At 42.9% G+C, this 21,315-nt stretch overlaps 1 protein-coding gene across 1 annotated transcript in view; it reads right to left on the bottom strand.

Annotated features, from left to right (window-relative positions):
• Window positions 1-21,315, bottom strand: part of ARHGEF26 (Rho guanine nucleotide exchange factor (GEF) 26) — a 124,327-nt gene that overhangs the window by 7,200 nt on the left and 95,812 nt on the right. The window contains exons 10-11 of the mRNA XM_005874408.1: window positions 21,123-21,277; window positions 7,342-7,551 (exon numbers count right to left, since the gene is read on the bottom strand). Of these exons, the coding sequence (XP_005874470.1) occupies window positions 7,342-7,551; window positions 21,123-21,277 (365 nt within the window). The remainder of the gene's footprint in view (window positions 1-7,341; window positions 7,552-21,122; window positions 21,278-21,315) is intronic.

Genomic DNA, 21,315 nt, shown 5'->3' with positions numbered 1-21,315 from the left:
TCAGCTAGCAGAGAGCACAGCTCCTCTCACACAGGGAGGAGGCGCTCCATAAAAGACGGGAGTCTAAGAACAAGACAAACCAGGCCCAGACATACCCATTATGAAATGCTGATATCAAGTCCGGGGCTCACTCCAGACAGCTCTTTTCTCGGGGGACAATATGAACCAGTCAACATGAAGTCACAGGGCCCCCCCGCCCCCACACACACCTAGTTCCTAGACTTTTCCCTTGGCCCAAACAAAGTGAGAGAATAAACAGGGCTGCCCTCCTGGGGACCTGGGCATATCAACCTCTGAGGCTCTCCGACCACTCCTTTCTTCCACATTCACTGAGGGCTGGCCTGTGCCAGGGTCTGGGCTAGGCTGAGGCCACCAAGCGAGTAAACGGCTCTCCTTCTCTTCACAGGCCTCAGCGTGGAGCAGACGGAGCAGAAAACAAACCCAACGCAGAGCCATGGGCCTGGGCAGAGCGCTTTGCACAGCACACATGGACCAGGGAGAGGGAGAGGATCGAGTTGAGAAGAGACGCCTTTAACACAAACATCTGCCCATGCCATCCTTTCAAAACCCCACATTCTCAGTGCAAGGCATGAATGATGCAAGTACTGTTCCCTGCGCAGGAGTTTGCTCGCATATCATTCATTAAAAACACAGTCGATTAAAACTTAGTTGCACACAGTTCGAAGATACTGTGTGCAAAGCTGGACTTTCCTTGAATTCCAGGCATCGGCTAGAAAAGACAGTTAAGTACTGAGGAAGTACAGAGTCGGCTTTGAAACAAAGAGGCAGGGCTGAGGATGAGGCTAAACGGAATGGAATGCCCACCAAGGACCTGACCTCCGACCTGGTCCTCCTGACCTTTCCATAGAGGCTGAGAGACCCCAGCTGCTGCCTCACCTTCCTTTTATCCTTCTTAGAATGGCATTTGACCGGATACCTTTGGGGTTCCTTCTCACAGCCTAGACATTTACCTGTGGTGCCTTTTGAAATTCGTATATACCCACAGCCTTTGGTTAAAAGTCTTCCAAGCTTGCATAACGAGTAAGACAGTGGAGATGCTGTTTCTGTTCACTCTGACACTCAATTCAACTAGCTGAGCTCAATAAAGTGTTCCATGAAAGAAAACTCACAGGGTAAGAAGAAAAATGATGTCATGATGCTGTTTGACAGAGCCAATGAAGCTGGACTAGAGCCGGAGCAAAATCATTCCCCGAGCCCACTAAGAGTGCTAGAATTTAGGCTCTGTGACATGCACTAGAGTGTAATTATTTCTTGTCATATCTAATAGCTCATGAGACCTAGTCTATTCCAGCATCCAGGAGTTCACCTGCAGTGGGTCAATTGTTTCCTGGATAACAAAAGATCCGTACTATCACCTGCCCTCCTCCTTCACTGAGGATCACAAACGATAATGAATTTTGACGGACAATGTACAAGTAAAAGATCATTACTGGACACGGATTCAAGATTCAACATGGAGAAAATACTCCAACCTATAATAAATATATTTTTTTCCATGTCCATTGTCATCTCTATATTGTGGATTTTCCCTAAAGGGTGTGTAAGAGTCTGTCAAACATACTATTTACAATTTTATCCCATACCATTTACCTTCTGTTGTTAATTAAATCATTAACATAAGCAGGAAGAGCACCAAAGACTCAGGGCAATCCATGCGCCTTTGTCGGCAGGCCCAGGAGTTGGCTGTCTGCACAGCTGACAGGACCAACCCCATCCATTAGGCTCCCAGTTCTTGCGAGAGAGAAATGTTGAGAAGGATCTTTTATCACTGTGTAAGGTGATTACATCTTATCGCTAAAAATAATGGGTGGAGAAAGTTTGTGCCCACTGCTGAGTATCTCCTGGCATCCCATCACGATGTACACTAGACCCAGATGCCATCCAAATGCCACTGGGGACAAAGGAGCCAGAACGCCACTTGCCACGGCCCCTGGTCTGTGCCAGCAGCAGCTGTCTGGGCTTCATTCGAATGAAGGCAGACAAAGGGGGCTCTTCGGCTCCCACATTCCTCTTGAGAGGCCCAGAGGGAAAAGAGAGGACAGTAGTCAAACATGCTTCCTTTGTCCTTTCATAAAGGGGGAGCTTTTGTAATTTTCACAGACTCCTGTCTCATTAACAAGACAATGACTTAAGATCTTTAACAGGCAAACAGATATAGCAGTATACATGGCCTAGATGTACATTCTAAAAAAAAAAAAATTTAATCAACTCCTTAATGAGCAAACGTTGTAAAACACATGGAATTTAGAGAAAATTTGCTCCAGCACCAAAAAGAGAATCCTGAACAGAGATTGGGAGAGAGGCAGTATTTCCCTCCATGTGGCTACTACGCTGCCTTCCTTTGGATAAAGAAAAGCTAATTATATTCATTGTGGGTCAATTCCAAAAATATCTATTGGGAGCTTGCTAGGTACAAAGTGAGACAAGGACAAAACCAGAGCTGAGTGTGAAATTTAGTCGTAACGCCATGCAGAACTGATTAGAGAGAAAATAGGTGGTTCAAAAGGTAAGTGGCGTAGGGGGTGTCCTAGGAGGAGGGAGTGGAGTGGAAACACGCGGAAGGCTGCAGTAGACTTTAGTACAGGAAGGGCTGGCCGGTGATGGATCTGTGCAGACTGGGAGCATCAGAAATGACACCAAGTCTCCAGACTGAGTAACTGGGGAAAGCGGTGGGCAGGGGTGATGCCTGGCTTCAGACAGGTTGCATTTCTTAAGGGAAAGCGAAGAGGGATGGTTAAACATGGATATAAAACTAAGAGAAAGCATCTCCAAAAGGAGTTAGCCTCAGTCTGATGGTCAACATTAAATGGCCTTGAGGTAAAGAAAGAAGAAGACTGACTGGGTGTGGTAACTAGGAAGCCATGGCTAATTTTGGATGGGACGGCCTCAGCAGGGAGGCAGAGGAAGCCATATAGAAGATGGTTAAGGGGTAACTCCATATGAAGTACCAGAAATCCAAAGCATCATTGACCCCTCTCTTTCACGCAGTGCCACCCAACTCATCGTGAGTCAGTCCTGTTGTCTCTGTCTCCTAAATGTAATATCTCCTTCTCCCTTCATACACCATGGCCCAGGGCACCACCCCAAAGCCCCCTGACCCCTCCAAAATGGCCCGAGTTGCTCTCCCCATGGGAATTTCTACCTCCCTTCCAGTCTTCCAGGGATCCCCCAACCATGGCTTATGAGGCTCCAGATTAGTGCTTCTCAAAATATCCGTGGTAAAGAAACGATCCTCACCACCCAATCCATTGTGAACCAAGTGTTTTCAGAAATCCAATAAAAATTATGTTAAAATAATTACATGCTTTGATGCTGCAGAAATGTCAAAATACTATACCTTTTAAACCCCTACCCTCATGCCAGGTTGGTAATGTTTGGAGATTAAAGCCCACAGAAGGCCCTGGAATAGCTCTGCTCCGAAATGCTCTGGCCTCCGCTGGCCTCTTAGCCACCCACCCGCTCCCTGGTTTATTCTTATCTACCTACATTCACTATGTTCAAGCCAAGTTTGACAACATGAAACTCGTTTCCTTAGGAGTTTTGCACTCGCCGTTTCCTTTGCCTACAACATTCTGGCTCTGCATTTTCCTATGGGTAACTTCTTGTCACTTAGGGCTCTCAGTTCAAATGTCACCTCAGAAAAGTCTTCCTCCACCATCTAACTTAGAGTACATGACCCAGCACTCAACATTCACTCCAAATTCCATCGCCTGGCTTTGCAGTCCTCACTGCATTTACATTGACTTTTAACTGGATCAAGAAGAAATACTTTCCCACTGCCCCAGCTCATCATAGGCCATTTGCCCAAGCCGACTGGCCAAAGTTCACTGCCATCCAGTCACCCTCCTTGAGGGCGGGAAGAACGCAGAGGTAAGCTGCTCACATGAACAGAAGCCCAAAGGGCAGGGGTCTAGTCTCTACTGTTCACGGCTATATCCCAGCACTTAGAGTAGCTCTTGAAAGGATGTAGGTGCCCAATAAAAGTGCTGAATTAACAGGGGGAAATGAAGACTATGCTCTCAAGAAGTTCAGCTGTAATAGTAAAGAGAGATTTAGGGGTAGAATATAGGCAAGACAGAAAACAAAGGAGCCCAGTCACTGTGGCTCAGTGGCTGAGTGTCAACCTATGAACCAGGAGGTCATGATTAGGTTCCCAGTCAGGGCACATGCCCAGAGTTGAGGGCTCCATCCCCAGTAGGAGGCAGCCAATCAATGATTCCCTTTCATCACTGATGTTTCTATCTTTCTCTCCTTGTCCTCGTCTCTCTGAAATCTATAAAAATATATTTTAAAAAAAGCTAAGGAGAAAAATGAATTATCAAGAGTGGTACAGACAGCAAGCAGCCAGAATTTTGGGGGACAACATCACCACGAGCAGCCCTGACAGGTGTCTTCATAGAGCAGTGGTCAGCAAACTGCGGCTCGCAAGCGACATGCAGCTCTTTGGCCCCTTGAGTGTGGCTCTTCCACAAAACACCGACTTCTGCGCATGGGCCATGAAATTTCAATCGCACTGTATGTGCGCTCCCACACGTGGTATTTTGTGGAAGAGCCACACTCAAGGGGCCAAAGAGCCGCATGTGGCTTGCAAGCCACAGTTTGCCGACCACTGTCGTAGAGGGAAGACTTGGCATGAGCCCTGAGAGGAGATGCACTTGGTAATTCAAGGAGGTCTGAAGAGGGCATTCCAGGAAGAGGGAAAAACCCGGGCAAAGGAACAAAACAAAAAAAGTAGTTTTATGCAGAAAGTAATTTTTCAGATACATATATTCAGCATTTTGTTTTAAAATATTTCAAAGCATATAGTATTTTAAAAATTTATCATCTAAGTTTCCACAAACTTTTTTCTTTTTACAGGTTACGAACTTGGGGAAAAAAATCCACATTTTAATAGTTTCCCACATTTTATAGCAACTGGCTTCCTAGTATCCCTTCTAGATCCAGAACAAGGCCAACCTGAGCAGCAAGGATGGGGTAGGACTGTCTGTATGGCCGGCAGCTTCTCAGTAAAAAAACTAAAGGAAAAACTCTGCTACTAGGAATAATTCTGCATTGAGGAAAGTCAGGGTCTAGTCCCAGCTTTGGCAATAACTCACTTCCTGCAGGCAAATCACTTCACCTCTGTGAGTCTCGTTTTACTTCTAGGGGGAAAAGGGAGTTGGACTACGGACTTGTAATTAGGGTCATCACATATTTTATTGTCTAAACAAGATACTTTTGGGATTCCAAGAGGGTAGTATTCTTCAGTTGGCCAGAACAGACATAATATTGATCCTGGGGAATCGGCACTGTCACCTGACTTAGATGCCCCTTCAGCTCTGAGGTTCTCCCTTTCTCTGGAAACAGCTATGGGCCCCTTCTTCCTGTTCTAGAGCTGGCTCAGTGCCTGGCACAGCCCAGATGCTCACCAAGGGTGTGCCCCATTTCCTTCAGTGAGCTTTTCTGCATTCTTCATGTAATCAGAGCTATCGACCTGTTCTTCCTCATGTCACTGTCATGATTGTTGAACTGTCTTTGTGCCAAACAGCTGCACCCCTCTTACAGCTAACTCTACATTTCATATTCCCCCAGGTGGCCTCTGCTAAGAACAGCTTTTCAAAGAAGGTAAATATTTAGGGATGAACCCTATTCTTTTTCAAATTGAAGAATTAGTAGCCAAAGGATACATGTGACTTGCCTGGGTGCTACAATTACTCAAGGCCAGTACGGTGGTGAAAACCTTCTTTTCTCAACTGGATTGCTAATGAACTATATTAACCATGTACAAAAGAGGCAAGACATGAAAAATGTATACACTCCTATACATTTTGCAAATCTTAGAAGCAAAGAAAACATGATATATAGACCCAAACTTTGATTGCTCAAAACCAAGTAACCCAGAGATGACCTGCACATTTACAATTATGGCATATACCAATTTACCAGATTTTTAAAAAAATTCCTCACTCAAGGGTATGTTTATTGATTTTAGAGAGAGAGGAAGGGAGAAAAGGAGACACATAGATGTGAGAGAGAAACATCGCTTGGTTACCAGGGATTAAACCTGCAACCTAGGTATGTGCCCTGATCTGGAATCGAACCCCTCAACCTTTTGGTATACAGATGATGCTTCAACGAACGGAGCCACCAGGGTCAATTTGCTAGACTTTTAAACAATCTACTGTTTTTAAAGGAAAGTGCATATGGCTGTAATATATTTTCCTTCAACACCACATCCGTGTGCTTAAAAGTCTTTGTCTAGTTATTTACTTTTGAACTGTAATTGAGTTGCTGGTGGGAGAGAGTGAGGGAGTCACTCCCTTTGTACCCAAGGAGACGTCTGCCCCATGCCCTTTCTGGAATGTTCTTTTCTATTAATTAAAGAACTACAAATATGAGTCATACGCATGAGTTTACTGGTGACATAACCAGATCTTCTGAGAATATTTCTGACTGAGGAAAGGAATATCCATTCAGCCCGGGGTACGATCAAAAGGCAGGTGGGGTGAATAATGCTACGCAATGTCCCAGGAAAGGATCTGGCCTCGGTGCAAAAAGAACTGCGCACGTCGGTTTACTTCCTACTCTCCTCCAGGAATCTCAGAAACAGTGGTGGAGATGACATACATTACAAAGGAGACAGCTGGGAAGAGCTCTGCTATGTTGGCAAGGCCTGGATGAAAAACAAACACTCCTTATAAACACAGAGAAAAGGGAAACACGAAGCAAAACCAACACACTTTCGCCATTACTAACTGCAAGTGATGAAAGGAAGTCTCCAGTTTCTGAGAATGCTCCAGAACATCTGGACACGCACTAACCTCCAAAGTGTGCAAGACGTTTTTATCCTTCAAGTCTTTTTATTTTTAATCTATTTTTATTAATTTTTTACAGGGAGGAAGGGAGAGGGATAATTAGAAACATCGATGAGAGGGAAACATCGATCAGCTGCCTCCTGCACACCTCCTACTGGGGATGTGCCCGCAACCAAGGTACATGCCCTTGACCTGAATCGAACCTGGAACCTTTCAGTCCGCAGGCTGACACTCTATCCACTGAGCCAAACCGGGTAGGGCTCCTTCAAGTCTTATAAAATCCAAAGCTCAGACATATTACACTCTCTCCTTAGGAGAGCGGCGCCCAAAGGAGGTCTTGCACTGTCTTCGAGCTGAAGAATCGCCTTCCTCAGCCTTGAGAAGGTGTCTCCTGCTGGTCCCCTGCACAGCCCAGCAATCACCACACCCACTCAAGTCCCCTCCCTATTTCCAGGAAGTCCCAGGGCCATGAGGCAGGGAAGACTGATACCAGCTGTTCTGAAACCCTCTCCCCACCCCTACTCACTGTGTCTCAGCCCCTAGCAGCATTTCCACTTTCTCATTCGCATGGTTACTAAGGACGGTCAGAGTGAAGAGGTGACTGGCAGAGTTCTGTCTTGAATAAAGCATTGTGGAACTGTTCTTCCCTGGCGACGAAGTAAGCTCTTCATTGTCACAAGATTCCACCAATAGCTGATCTCTTAAGGAATAATCATTGACGTTGTAACTTTCTTCACTATAAGGAAAAGGGAAAAGAACATGTCAATAATTCAGTGGATGAGACTGTCACCTGTAATCCCGATGTCAAACAGGACTCTCATCACCACTGCCTGTCTCTCTTCTTCTAATAAAGCCCAACAATTCTTCAACCTACCAGTTTCTACAAGCCATTGATGCTACCACCTTGCTCCCATCCTTAAACCCTTCTCGTCTTCTGGTTCATGCTTGGATTTCTTGGTGGCTAGTTATAATCACTCCCTGCATACACCCTTATCTCCTTGAAAACCCCTACCCAGTTTAGATACAGCTTTCCCTCTACTGTGACTATGTACCTTTGCAGTTGAACATGGGAGAGCTCAATAAATACCTGTTGAATAAATTGATAACTGTGCAATACATTTAAGCATAGTCTAGGAACAATGTCAAATGGCTTCCTGACTTAATAATAAACACAAATGTATGAACTTAGGGAAATTAAATGAAAAGAAAAATTCCTATACTAGGAATTCCAGAACAAGCCATTTGCTCAAGATTTCTTAGAATTTCTTTTATTCAGTGCTGGACAGCTGCCTATCAACTACTCCCTTGTACTCTCCTTGAAAAACTATATCTTTTCTAAAATTTAGCTTGATAGAGTGTTCCCTCAAAAAACAGCAAACACAGTTATTATATATCAAAGCAAAATACTGAACTCTGACAAGCCTTTTGTTGCTAGGGTAATAATCTGTATTAACTGAAAGCTCACACAGCAAGATCACCCCCAAAGCTCTCGCGGAACTAACAGCCTACAGACCCGCAAAGCCATACTCAGAATATACAACAGTACTGGTCATACCAAAATGAGGTTTATTAAAGCTCACAGTTTTTATAAAAGGAGGAAAGAGATGATACACTTTACAAACTAAGATTGTGTGTTTAAAAGACCATGTTTACCAGAAACAAAGCAGTCAGTTTTTGGAAGAGCAGAAAAAGTTTATAATGTGTGTCCAGATATCTCGGACATGGATTTAACAGCCCAGGACTCAAGATAAAACAAACACACAAGCAAAAGCAAAACCTCAACAAGAGAAACAACAAGATGAGGAAGGCTTCCTGGTTATGGCCCTCTCTCTGCAACTCCTAGTTACTCTGGATCCAACTCACAAGTTAAAAAATACTACCTCCGTTAGTCAAAGGCACTCAATTTCCAGTTAAAATAATTTGCTGCAGACAGAAAACTCCAACCACCCTAATGTTGTGTGCCTGGGTGTTTAGGTAGTGCCTTATACAATGACATTGAACAGATAGTCTTTGCATTTCCAAAGAAATAGGAGGCAAAGAAATGTACATGCTATAAAGCAGTCATTCAAGATGACTCACATTCCAAAAAGTCTTTAGCATGAAGTGGTTTTACCTGTTGGGTAGTCCTCACTAGAAACCAAGACCAAGAGTTTACAGGAAACTAATGTAAACTAATACGAATAAACTACCTAAATTTTTTTATTTTTTTTTTTTGTCTCTTAAGTTTTAGAGTTTCTAATTTCCCCAGTGTTTGCCCAAATACAAACAATAGTAGCTATTGTATTTCATGGGTGCTTTGAATCTTTGTATATGAAGGTAATTAGAGACAGAAGAAGGAGATAAATTATAATAGAATGTTTTTAATTGTTCTCTTCAACGATAAGAACTACAAGACCATTAAGAGCGAGGATGACCGCTGACCCAGTGTATCCCTGTTGTTCTCTCAAATATCCAGATTGGGTGAAGAGCTACGCCACTTTATTCATAGCTTTGAGAGTTCACCTGCAGGTGACAGTTTCTACACATCTGCACATCTGTGTCATTGAAGAGGCCTTATAAGGAACTATCCCACTGTTTTGACTTGTGAGTCCAAAATAGGAAGCGGGAAATGTTTGCCTTTAAAAAAAAAAAATTTATTCAATAGCAATCATCCAATAACATCATTTTATCTAGACCTGTAAACTTCATCATCTCATAATAAATACCATTTACAACTTCCCTACTCTTTTAATAAATTTAATATAAAAAGAACTTGCTTTCATTTAACAGCAGTAACTTCTTTATCCTTGTCAGCGATTATTCAAACCCAATAAAACAAATATTGAAAAGCATCTCACTCTTGCTAGCCCGTTCACTGCTCATGCTCCCTCACACACACGCACTTAATCTCCTAAAGGTTCAAAGTAACTGCATTTCCCCTCTCCAGACCTGCTAAGTTCTGAACTGCCTCCTCCTCATGTCAGTCAGCACCCACTATCGCTCTCGTGCTGACGCAGAGGATAACATATGTGTTAGAATACGTGCTTAAGCAGAAGGAAGGGGGGGAGGGGGCGGAATATAGCCAGAGGCAGCTATTTCCGACCCAATTCCCTCCTCTGCTTCCTCGCTCCTGTCCAGTAAGTAGAAAGCAGGCTAAGCTGGGCTGGGGAAGAAGCCCCTTTCCGGAGGGAAGCTGCTGCTAATCAGACTTCCCCATGTTTGTCTCCAGCGCTTAGCAAACATATGGTTTACATAGTCTCTGAAATAATTTGGACCACGAATTAGGAAGTTAAACTGCTCAGAAAAAGGCAAATGGAAAAACCACCTTCCCTCGCAGGGAGAAGTTTATATGTAGACTTCCTCTGATTGTCCTATACGTGCTCCAAGTTTACCAGCTGCTCATCAAGGCTGGCTGCTTTGTGCAAGCCGGGGCTCTATCAGGTGCAGCGATCAAGTCTATATAAGTCTGTTGCTCTGTGGCATAAACAATGATGGGTTTCCCGGTTAAACCCCGCTTCAAGTCCAGCAACCTTTGTTGACAACCTTTTTTTGTTTTTTTGTTTTTTTTAACAAGATAAAGAACTATCCTTACAGAACAGGATATGGTGGTAAATACATACCCCAATTAGGCTTCCCTCGGGAAGGCCTTCTTTTGTTAAGCAGATCAGATAGTTTTCGGTTCTACTAAATTCCACCTAACAGCACGGGTTGAAAAGCGATACACCTCACCGTGAACAGTGGCTTTCTTAAACCGAGGATTATGGAGCACTTTTATTCTTCTGTCCCATATACATTTCTATAAAGGCTAGAATGATCTATAATGGGGATATATTTATTACTTTTAAATTAGGACAACATTGAAAACTGCATAAACATGTATTTTAAAACACTAAAACTACATACACTCATATATATACACTGTGGCATTCAAAAGTACTTCAAAATACTACAAACATGCACACACACACACATATATACATACACACATACACACACACACACACACACACACACAGGGAGTATAGGATAATAGCCCCAACCTCAGGACAGGAGTTACTCTGGGAAGAGGGAGGAGGGAGATGGAATAATGGTAAAGGGATTTCAGGTTTACCTGTGGTATTATACCAGGTTTTTGTTTAAAAAGCAGAGATCTGATAAATACGAAAAGAAGTTAGTATCTGTCAAATATAAATGATAGGTATGTTAGTATTTGACAATTTCCTGTTCGTTTGAAGTATTTCACAATTCAAGGTACAAATAAATTTAAAAATAACAAATGCATAGATGTGAAAGACTACCATCACTCCAGGTGTCTGTGGATGCCGAGGGGTATAGCTTAAGCGACTATTGGACAATGGCATTGTTCCCCTGTACAAACAACTGATTATTTGCAGATGAAATTCAGTAAAATCGTTGGGTTAAAAAAAGAGGCTCTTCTATACATAAATGACACCCCGAAAATATAACAGAAGAAGCACCCTTATAACTGTCACAAGACACATAAAATATTTAGGATTAAACTTAACCAGTTCCTGCTATATAAAGACAGCCTTCAACTACTGTACTTCAGAAAACGGCCTGAAAAATAAGATTGATATTATACAGGTATCAATTCTTCCTGATAAGAATGAGCCTTACAACATAGTAAAAACAGATTGTAAAGCTACTGTAATTCAAAGACTGGGACAGGGCATGAGCAAAATAGAACAGTGTGCTCACACCTGGGAATTTAGTACATGACATAGGTGGCATTTCAAATCTGGAGGAATTGATGGGTTAGTCAACAAATAGTATCAGGACATCTGGAGGAAATGTCTGGAAAATATAGAAGTTTGGATCCCAATCTCACTCCATAAACCAAGATATTTCCTTGGACCCAGATTTGGGTCCATAAATGTCATAAAGAAGAGGTGGGACAGAACAGGTCCTCCTGTGGGGCTCGGACCCATCTGGGCCTGCCTTAGATCAGGGAGGTGCTTTCAGACATGCAAACACCTCAGAGGGAGTTTCCACCTTAACATGCATTAGCCAACATCGTAAGTACATAATCAGGATGACCGAGAATGGGAAATAGGTTAGTTGACCAAGACATAGCCAGGAATATGCAAGGAAAGATGGGAGTGGGGACATGAGGGAAGGGTAGACTGCAACCCCCTGCTATCAGCCCTAACTGTGACTTGTCTCACATTCCTTTGGCATTGTTCCGCAACTTTATTTTATAACCAAAATCTGACAGGTGAAAAGCAAACCAGTACCACCACCCCCAATTCTTCCTTTTATAAAAGAGTTAAATTTAAAGGAAAAGATGGTATCAACAATTATCCAAAACAAAACACCGTTTTCTGCATACATAGCCAAGTAGTGACTTTAAAAATATATATTTTTTATTGATTTCAGAGAGGAAGGGAGAGGAGAAAAAGAGAAGTATCAATGATGAGAGATGTTTCGGCTGCCTCCTGCACGCCCCACACTGGGGATTGAGCCCACACCCAGGCATGTGCCCTGACTAGGAATCAAACCGTGACCTCCTGGTTCACAGGTTGACACTCAACCACTGATCCCTGCTGGCCAGTGGTAGTGATTATTTTTTACCTATTCAGCAGCTTCCTTTCCACAGGCTTTCTATCAAACATTCCCACAGCTTCCTTGTCATAAAAAAACTTTTACTTGAATCTGCTGGTGTTGAGACAAAGGTCCCCTCAGTGAGAAGCCGTCTGTGTCTTCACTGTCTCAGCCCCTGGGGGTACACGCCAGTGAAATCGCCCCCCAAGGTCAGTGTGGCCCAACACCCACCGAATCCAATGACCTGGGTTTCACCACCATTCTTGACATCTACACTATCTGATGATGTTGAGCACCTGTGACCTCCTGAAATTCCATCTTCCTCTTCTAAGGCCTCTGTGACATTTCCAAGTCATCCTTCCTTAGGGTCATTCTCCAAGGTCCTCTCCTAGGCCCTCTGGCTTTTCTCTCCGGGATTTATAACGGCTCTGCCTTTCTCCCAGTGCACTGATTCAGGAAGCACATGGGGTTTTATAAGGATCAAAGGCCAGTCTTCCTACTTCCCTTCAAGGCATGTGTGATATTTCTTCCTCTGCAGAATTCAGCTTGTTTCTCTTCTCTAAAAACATGACTTCTAAATCCTCATATTTGATCTTGTGCTTAACCGGAATAAAAATACTCTAGTTCAACATTTCTGGGTTGGAGAATATTGGACTACACAAAAACTTATTTTGAGTTAAGAGATCGAAACACTTTTTTGCATGACTGATGTTAATTTCAATTTTAAAGGGTGGTGTTTGATTACACAAACAAATTTTTGGTGGAAATAATATACAATGTTAAAGTAATAACTATAGCATAACAGTTAAGAGTACAGACTTGATTTGGAATGTCTGTAAAAATCCCACTTCTATCACTCACTCCGTGGTCTGATCCTCTCTGTTTTCAGTTTTCTCATCTGTAAAATGGGGATAACAATACCTATCTCTTTGGGTTGTTGTGAAGATTCATTATCTTATTGCATGTAAAAATCTTATAATCATGCCTGGCTCACAGCCAGTAAATGTTAGCTATTAAACTGGGAAAAGGTATAATTAGAGCTACCATAATACTTCTGGAATATTGGACTACACAAAAACTTATTTTGAGTTAAGAGATCGAAACACTTTTTTGCATGACTGATGTTAATTTCAATTTTAAAGGGTGGTGTTTGATTACACAAACAAATTTTCGGTGGAAATAATATACAATGTTAAAGTAATAACTATAGCATAACAGTTAAGAGTACAGACTTGATTTGGAATGTCTGTAAAAATCCCACTTCTATCACTCACTCCATGGTCTGATCCTGTTTTCAGTTTTCTCATCTGTAAAATGGGGATAATAATACCTATCTCTTTGGGTTGTTGTGAAGATTCTTTATCTTATTGCCTGTAAAAATCTTATAATCATGCCTGGCTCACAGCCAGTAAATGTTAGCTATTAAACTGGGAAAAGGTATAATTAGAGCTACCATAAATACTTCTGTTGAGAAATTAATAATTTGTCAAGTGCTCCAACCAGCAAAACAAGACATGATATTTATCTAGAAGCTGATTTCAAGCAGCCTAACTTGCCCAGCTCCTCAAAATAATTCTGAAGACTAACAAACATGCCACATGCTTCCTGGTTCATTGTCAAGAAGATAATGAATGGTGGAGATGAGGATCACATTCATTGGTAAGATAAGGATCGGCTGTTACTCACTGTCACCAAAAAGGATGGCCAGTGACCCACAACAGGACCAACAGAAGCGCCGACTCCTGTCACCACTGAGCTCCAGATTCCACAGCCTGGGACCTTCCCAGCTGCCCACAGATGCCCCGAACCCACGGTCCTTGACGAAGAGCAGGCGGACAGGTATGAGGGGCTGCTGGCACCCCACAGAAGCTTTCTCCCTGGCATCACGAGAACTGAACTCTGAAGAGCAAGCAGGCAGCTTCTTCAATGGGCAACAAAGTTATTCCAAAGCACCACATTCTCATTTAAGTTTACTTCTACCGACTTCTTCGAATGAAAGGGGAAATATACTGAATTCACTTTTTCAGCCACAAAAAAGGGATGAGGGATGTTGTGAGGGATTTTGCAGGAAAATCACTGCTACCGAAGTGTACACTATTCATATCAATTATGACAAAAATAAATCAATGGTTGTCCTTCACTCACTTGCCATCTGACATGAGTTCCTGATGAGGAGGGAGAGGCATGGAGCTAAATGCATTTGTTCCTAAGGCCGTATTTCAGAGGCCACACAGCCAGGCCTGCCCCCAGAGTGCACCACAACCTTCAGATGTAGCAATGGCTACAGGTTTCAAACCATTTTTTAACCAATCAAATAATTTAATCTTTAGCATAAGAAACACAATACTAGGAATAATGACACCCAGCATGTATCAGTCACTTGGCAGAGACTATTCACTGCGTTAAAATTTTATGTGCATTATCTCATTTAATTGCCAAGGGCACATGCCCGGGTTGTGGGCTCGATCCCCAGTAGGGGGCGTGCAGGAGGTAGCTGATCAATGATTCTCTCTCATCATTGATGTTTCTATCTCTCTCTCCCTCTCCCTTCCTCTCTAAAATCAATAAAGAAATATATTTTTTTTAAAAAGGTGCGAGTTTCTAGATGTTTTCCCCAATGACATTATAGTAAAGGGAACAGTGAAAATATTCTACAAAAAATGAAGTCAAGAAGTAATGAACATAGCCCGGCCAGTGTGGCTAAGTGGTTGAGCATCGACCTACGAACCAGGAGGTCACGGCTCGATTCCCAGTCTGGGCACATACCCAGGTTGCAGGCTCGATCCCCAGTAAGGGGCGTACAGGAGGCAACTGATCAATGATTCTCTCTCATCATTAATGCTTCTACCTGTCTCTCCCTTCCTCTCTGAAATCAATAAAAAAAATTTTTTAAAGAAGTAATGAACATAAAGAAATGTAGAGAGGAAGCTCTAAAGTCAGAGACACATGAGAAGCCTGGCTTTGCCGAGAGACCTTGATAAAGATGCTGTCTCTCTGCCTCGGTATTCTCACCTGTGAAAGGAAAAGAACATGAGGCTGCTGTGATAACTCAGTGTTGCCTATGCACTCTGCGCTCAGTGACTGGCATCCTGTACATGCTTAATACCACGGGTCCTTATCATCATTATTACAATTACCATTACTCCTCACGTAACTACAGGTAACATCACAAAACATCATGGCTAAATCATTTATGGGTAGAGAACTCAGGACAAGAAAACAAGCCCGAAAATCATTACCTTTTTCTGTTACAGGTAACAAGAACAGACTAGAGTTCAGCATTCTTTTGGTGTTGTGCCCCAACACCCAGACCACACCCATCTGTCTGGTCCAGATGTGAAGGGCACATCTGGGCTGGCGGCAGGGAAAAGGCACTACCACTGAGACACATGAATCTCAGCTGGAAGACTACCACCAGCCAAAAGGAAGTGGGTCCTAAATCTCCAATCACTTCTGTCTCCCTGGAAATCAATACTCCCCAACCCCCTCTATCCCAAAGACACAGTGTTGGTTCTTTCAAAGAGTCTCCCATTTCCCAAACTACTCAAATGTAACTGGTGTTCCTCGGAGAAGAGCTTTTCCCAGCTGTGGCTGGAACTGTTATCTAATCAGCTGCCAGCCTCCCCTGCTTCTTGTCCATCAAGTCCCAGCGAGCCAGCCCCAGGGGATGCATCGTGGCTGAACCAAAACAGTCATGATTCTCCTGCTCCCCTTTATCACGTGCTGGCTCTCCCAGCCTCCCTTATACCAAGTCCTGGGACCCAACACCAACCCATGCGATTCACGCAGTCTTCTGGGGACTGTCTGGGAAAGGTTTTCCTGGGCTGAGAAATAAGAAAAGCCACCTGCACAGAGCCCTGGTTCAGCCTGATTTTCACCCTAGCCTCCCTCCAATGGCTGAATGAAATCATGATGCCTGCAGGAGCTCTCGCAACCGTGAGGACACATGAGCAGAGCACAGAGCAGCTGAAGGATGGAAACGGGCTGGGTTACAGGTGACCACTGGGCCCGGGCTGACCACCCTCAGGCTTCATGTCTGGAGAGAGAGGTAAATACCTTTAGTGTCTGAGCCACTGTTATTTGGGAATTCTGTTACATGCAGCCAAAGCTTTCTAAGTGGTCTAATAGTGAATCTCCCACAGAAGAATGAAGTTTTCCAAACTCACCCAACTTCTTATTGTGTGTGTGTGTGTGTGTGTGTGTGTGTGTGTGTGTGTGTGTGTGATAGTTCAACATTTTTATTGGTTAGCCCTTTCGTATGAGTATACTTTTACTTGCAGCTCAAAATATTAGTTGTACAAATATTTTGTATATTACAGTAGTACAAAATAAAGCAAACAAACAACAAAAAACTTCCTCTATAGAGCACCGTTTTGCAAATACAGTCTTAATAATCTGCTTGTATTCCATAGGTAAAACTCTAGAGGAGATAAGAAGCCACGTGATAAACCAAGCTCCAGATTGCTTTTGCCAAAAATTAATTTAAAATTTCACTTAAAAATGAATATATAATGGAGCAGAATATAAGAACCACATGTCTTTTAAAAATAAAAGAAATTTCAGCCTGGCTGGTATGCTCAGTGGTTGAGCACCCATCTATGAATGAGGAGGTCATGGTTCGATTCCCAGTCAGGTCACATGCCCAGGTTGGGGGCTCGATTCCCAATGGGGTGCATATGGGAAGCAGCTAAAATCAATAAAATATATTTAAAAAAAAAAAAGAAAAAAGAAATTTCAGCCTGGCTGGTATGGCTCAGTGGTTGAGCATCGACCTATGAATGAGGAGGTCAAGGTTCGATTCCCAGTCAGGGCACATGCCTGGGTTGGGGGATCAATTCCCAATGGGGTGCATATGGGAAGCAGCCCATTGGCGATTCTCTCTCATCATTGATGTTTCTACCTCTCCCTCTCCCCTCCTCTCTGAAATCAGTAAGAATATATTTTAAAAAAAGATTACTGCTATGTCAGGTCTGGTCGATTTTCACACCTTCACTAACTACACTAAAGGCAAGACTGGTGGACAGCCTACCATCACTCTAGGGCAGTGGTCGGCAAACCGCGGCTCATGAGCCACATGCGGCTCTTTGGCCCCTTGAGTGTGGCTCTTCCACAAAATGTTATTAACTTAATTAGGGTACTCCTAAGCTGGCCTTTGCTAAAAACGTCCTCAATCTGATTGAGGTACGTTCGCTGAGGTCGACCCCTTCCAACTCTCCCATCCACACTCGTCTTGTATACTTGTTTCAGATAGACGAGTGTGGATGGGAGAGTTGGAAGGGGTCGACCTCAGCGAACGTACCTCAATCAGATTGAGGACGTTTTTAGCAAAGGCCAGCTTAGGAGTACCCTAATTAAGTTAATAACAATGTACCTACCTATATAGTTTAAGTTTAAAAAATTTGGCTCTCAAAAGAAATTTCAATCACTGTACTGTTGATATTTGGCTCTGTTGACTAATGAGTTTGCCGATCACTGCTCTAGGGCAGTGGTTCTCACCTGGAGGCAATCCGCCCCCCAGGAACATATGACAATGTCTGGAGATATTCTGGGCTGTCACGCCTGGAAGGAAAGTGCTGCTACACACAGAGGGTAGAGAGCAGGAAGCTGCTGTAACACCCCACAGAGCACAGGGCAGTCCCCCAACACAGAGCCCTCAGGTCTCTGTCCTGCTGGGTTGGAAATTCTACTCCCAAAGTTCGCAGGTAATCTGCAATGAAAGCTGCAAAGGCCAAAAGTTTCACTTTCTCATCCAAAACAAACTGATCCTTTTGAAATGCAGTGGAAGAGACTATTCCTGTAGTGACTCACAAACAGCCCAGAGCAAATAGAAATTTTAAACTTCCTTTTAATATTCTTTAAAAAAAAAAAGGCGAAAATTCCTGTCCTAGAAGACAGCCTGTGGCCACGTACCGCTCTGCAAGCACTAGCAGTAATATGGTCTCTGCACCACGGAGGTGGCCACACCCCCCAGCCATCTGCTCAGCAGAAGCCATCTGCCAGGCGGGGAGGAGGAGGAAGAGTAGCTCTCCTCCCCAGCTCTCTCTGCCGGGAGCCCGGGGGCCTCCCTGAAGCTGAAACCACTGGAGACCCAGCAGCTGAGCTCCTGACTGAACCCTGGAATTATAATTAGGCAGGGATGGTGGGAAGTCCTGCAGAGCTGGCCCAGGTAGCTCTCCTTATCTGCACCTCGTGGCCAAGCCTAGACTATCCCCCTGGTTCAAACCCGTCCTATCTCCTTCGCTGCTGCCTCTGGCATGCGGAGCATTTGCAGTTGCCTCCTTGAAGCTGCAGAGTAAATAGGGCTGTGCATACTGCACATTTTTAACCAAGCCTGTTTATCGAGCCCCTGTTCTGCTTGTCACTCTCACCACCTATTCAGGTCATAAACAACTTGAGCCTCCCAATGTCATTCTCTGGGTCAAGAGCACCTTAGAAATATGATGAGCTCATTATAAGGGCAAGGAAGTTCCAGTTTCGGGAAAGGCAAAGTGAGCCACTCCGGTTGCCCTCTCCACTGGAACTGTTATGTTTTGCTCTTCCTTTTACAACAATACAATCTCAAACATACCCGAGCAAATAAATGTGGGAGAGCTAGGAAAGCAACATTAAATGTAATGGCAAAACCTCCTGTGGAGGGAAACGTATGCTGCTAAGTAGAACTGCATATACCTTAATTCCAACTTTCAAAAGTCTGTATTTATTGGGTAGTTGTATGCAAGTTCAAGAATAAAAGTTGTACTATACTGGCTTAAAAACCCTTAATGGTTTCATCAAGTCACCAAAGACATCATAATCAAGACTACTACATTATATTTAAAATTGGTTTGGTATACTTTATCATTAAAATAAAAAGTTTAGGTAAAGCTTTTGGTCCCTTGAGACAGAACAAATATTTCAACAGCTGGAAGATGTTAAAAGTCAAGAGTTCTGGCATGTGAAGAGTCATCTATATAATTACTCTTCCCTAAAAACAAAACATCTCGACGAACGCCAAAAAAACATGCTATCTCATAGGAAACCAACAAAACATAAGAACACAAATTATAATGTTTCTCCAATCTTTTATTTATAAACTTTACTTAGCTACTAGAACTATTTAAACTGCCCCAAGGTACGATAAATCATTTCTTCTTAAAGATACGGGAACACTATTTTCCCAAATAAGAAAAATAATCATCAGCATCTTTATATATTTATCATAGATGTATTATGGCTTTTTAGGGTAGACCAATTCAAAGTTTTCATTTCAGCTAGATTTCCAAGCAGCTAAAATCATTCATAACACAGTCTGACTAAAAGGAACAAAAAGCAAAGCTCAACCTCTATTTCTTTTTTTTTCAGACTTATTTTTTTATTGAATTTATTGGGGTGACACTGGTTATTAAAATTGTATAGTATCAGGCATACAATTTGATAATACATACCTGTACATTATATTGTGTGTTCACTACCTCAAGTCTTCTTTCACCACCATTTATTTCCCCTATACCTTCTTCTGCCTCCCCTACCCTATTTTTTCTCTGGTAATCATCATACTGCTATCTGTGTCCACGAGTCTTTTTTTTTCTTCACTTAATCCCTTCACCCTTCTCACCCAGCCCCCAATCTCCTTTGTCTGACAGCTGTCAGTCTGTTCTCTATATCCATGAGTCTGTCTCTACTTTGTTAGTTTATTTTGTACATTAGACTCCACATATAGGTGAAATGGTATGGTACTTGTCTTTCTCTGAATGGTCAGTTTCACTTAGCATAATGCTCTCCAGGGTAGTTTGAATATTTCAGCTAAAATGTAAGCTATTCAGAAGTAGGATTTAAATAAATATTTTTGACAAATGTGAACATTTATTTTACATATTCCTAGCAGCCTGTTTCCATGATTCTCTTCACCTTGTCTAAACTGTACCCCATGAACCACCCCTACTTCTATTCTATGCCAACAATTCTGCCCACTTGCTTGCCTTCATATGTGGAAATAACACACCACAAACTTATGGTTTTTTAAGTTCACATTCTGGGAACGATGGAATGTTTATGAAGGACCAGCAGGAAAATATTTTACAATCCTACATACCCTGAGTATAGTTAATGAAGAATGTTCCCGCCAATTCTTTGCGGGAAGAGCTAAGGGGAGTGAGTGTGTGTATGGATGTGGGTATGTGTGTGTAGTGGGGACAGATAGAACAAATACTATATAAAAAAAAGAATCCCTTCTGGTTATCTCCCCAGAGCAGGATATGAACACACAACCAGAAGTCTGAAGTCAGAGGCATAAACACGCCAACAGACGGATTTACTTTCTATTCCCTTAAGAAGAGAGTATTAGAGTCTCGCCAGCATCTTCCCAGTCACGGGGAAATGTTTTAGACCAACACTCATTACGAGCAGTGGATTTTAGATTAAGGTACAAGGAGCACTAGACTTGCACTCTAGCTCCTTATCCACCAGAGGAAAGGCTCTATGGAGAAGAAATTTGAAAAATGCTCATTGGGCATAATAAGAGTGTTGCCTCCCCACAGATATCATGAGAACTCAAAGATACAAATGAATCAAATGCTTACAACAGTGGCTCTTGCACACTGCAAAAGACTCAAGTCTTAACTGAACAGGTAATTTAAAGAAAAGGAAGCACAGACGCTCCTGTGAGTCCACATGTAAAAACTATACACCTCACACCTCAAGCTTTGAAAGGATGATCACCTTCAACAAGCATCTGAATTGCGGAGCTTGGAACCTGGATACACAGCAAGCGACACAAAGGCTGCTTACCTCTTCTTCTTGGTGATGATGAGCACGTCGTTAAAAAGAAAGAAGTAGACTTGCTGTTTGGACGTCCTTTTTGAGAAAAGCACCGTGTCCTCCACATAGGCGGTCAGCTCGCCTCTCTTCACCAGCCACCGGGAAGAGGACACCAGAGGGAAAGGCTACAAACAGAGAAGAACTCAGCACCAAGGCCAAAGGA

The sequence above is a fragment of the Myotis brandtii genome, unplaced genomic scaffold (genome assembly GCF_000412655.1).
Source record: "Myotis brandtii unplaced genomic scaffold, ASM41265v1 scaffold436, whole genome shotgun sequence".
Taxonomy (NCBI): domain Eukaryota; kingdom Metazoa; phylum Chordata; class Mammalia; order Chiroptera; family Vespertilionidae; genus Myotis; species Myotis brandtii.
This window is presented reverse-complemented; position numbering and strand designations above follow the sequence as displayed.